Raw genomic sequence first — 1912 nt, forward strand, 5'->3', positions numbered from 1 at the left:
CTTCCGCCCTCCTGAGCCACCCCGCGCGGCGCCCGATGGCGGACGTACGGCGCACGCGCGGCTCTCGCGCCGATGACGCCACTCGCAGCACTCAGCCAATAGGAACGCCCGGCGTGAGGCACGTGGCCAAATCCCCCCTCATCCGTCCCGCCCTCCAAGTTCAGCCAATGGGTGAGCGCGACGACCGCCACGTGACCGCCCTCCCCAGCCGTCACGTGACGCGGAAGAGCCCACTACGAATCCGCGGGGGTTTTTATTGAGTATCAAAGGCGGTTAAAAGGCGGCGTTATTTACACGGGGGGGGCCCGGGGGCGGCCCCGCCCCCTCATATATTATTCATTATTTCGGCTCTCCCCTGCAGCCCCCAGCGAAGGGGGAGGGGCGAGCGGGAGGGGCGTGGCCTAACGAAGCCCCGCCCCTCCCTCATGGCTTTGAGCCCCCAATGGAGAGGGGCGGGGGAGGGGCGGAGCGAAGGGGGCGTGGCCCGAGCCCCAAACCATCGCCCCGCCCCTTTTCCCTTTGCCCCACCCCCCTGCAGCCCCTCCCCCCCTCCCCGTGCCCCCATGCTTGCCCCACACCCCCCCTTCCACCCCCCAATTGCCCCACATTGCCCCCTCCCCTCCCCCCCTAGATGAAGAACTCCTCCTTGCGTTTGTGCCCATCGCCGCCATTCAGGAACGCCTCCCGGGCCTCGCCGTGCTCGTCCAATCCGCTCGCTTCGTGCGTCAGGTACGAGCCTGGGGGCGGGGCTACGTCAGGCCCCCCCCAACCCCAGAGCAGTTCCCTGTCCCATGGCCCCGCCCCGCCCCATGGCCCCGCCCCCTTACTCTGACCACACCCCCTGACCCCCCAACCCCACTCTTTATATTAGAATGTGGTCCCCCTTAGCCCCGCCTCCTTAATCAAGACCCCGCCCCTAGCCTACATGCAGAAGAGCCCCAATTGGCCCCGACCATCTCATGGCCCCGCCTTCTCTTAGCCCCGCCCCTTTCTACACGACCTGAGCCTCATTGGCCCTTCCCCCGGAGGCCCCGCCCTCTCCCTTAGCTCCGCCCCCAGCCCACTCTCAGTACGGATCCCCATTGGCCCTGCCCCCCGGTAGCCCCGCCCCATTTCGCGGCCCCACCCACCTTTCTGCCGAATGGAGCACCAGACCATGGTGACGAGGACGCAGATGAGGAGGAAGACGAGCAGGGCCAGAATTCCCCCCACGATGGCGTACGGCACCGAGCGCTGAGCGGCCACCACCGCATCGGGGTCTGGGGGGGGGGACACCAAAATGGGGGGCTCTGGGGGGGGCACCATGTGGACAGAGTGGCACATACCATAGAGAATGAGGAGGAATTGCCTGGCCAGAGTGCCACCTACCACCGACAGGGAGGTACTGCATGACCAGAGTGGCACGTACCATAGAGACTTGGAGGTATTGCATGGTGGAGTGCCACATACCATAGACGAGGAAGTACTGTGTGGCCAGAGCGGCACATACCATAGAGAATAAGGAAGTATTGCATGGCTTAGTGCTGCATACCATAGACACGAGGAGGTATTGTGTGGCCAGAGCAGCACATACCATAGAGAATGAGCTACTGCATTGCCAGAGCGCCACAAGCCACAGACACATGGAGGTACTGCATGGTCAGAGTGCCACCTACCCCAGACAGGGAGGTACTGCACGGGCAGAACGGCACACACCATAGAGAACGGGGAGGTGCTGCGTGGCAGAGCGCCACCTACCATAGAGAACGCGGAGGTGCTGCGCGGCAGAGCGCCACCTACCATAGACGACGAGCAGGTACTGCGCGGCGGCGCGGCCGTGGCGGTTGCTGGCGCTGCAGCTGTACGTCCCGTTGTCGTGGGGGCTCAGCGCCGCCATGGTCAGCACGGCGCCTTCCGGCCGGGCGTGGGGGGG

The 1912-nt window shown here is 65.4% G+C and overlaps 1 protein-coding gene across 1 annotated transcript; it reads right to left on the reverse strand.

Moving 5' to 3' along the window:
• Nucleotides 1-625: 625 nt before the first annotated feature.
• LOC122191743 (cell adhesion molecule 4-like) lies at nt 626-1906 on the reverse strand. The gene is made up of 3 exons (XM_042892134.1): nt 1780-1906; nt 1131-1259; nt 626-737 (listed from the first exon to the last, which is right to left on the reverse strand). The coding sequence occupies exons 1-3, from the start codon at nt 1874-1876 to the stop codon at nt 628-630; spliced, it is 336 nt and encodes a 111-aa protein (XP_042748068.1). The 5' UTR covers nt 1877-1906; the 3' UTR covers nt 626-627.
• Between the last annotated feature and the right edge of the window lie 6 nt (nt 1907-1912).

The sequence above is a fragment of the Lagopus leucura genome, unplaced genomic scaffold (genome assembly GCF_019238085.1).
Source record: "Lagopus leucura isolate 7727_CA_CO unplaced genomic scaffold, USGS_WTPT01 33463-0_obj-0_obj, whole genome shotgun sequence".
Lineage (NCBI taxonomy): Eukaryota > Metazoa > Chordata > Aves > Galliformes > Phasianidae > Lagopus > Lagopus leucura.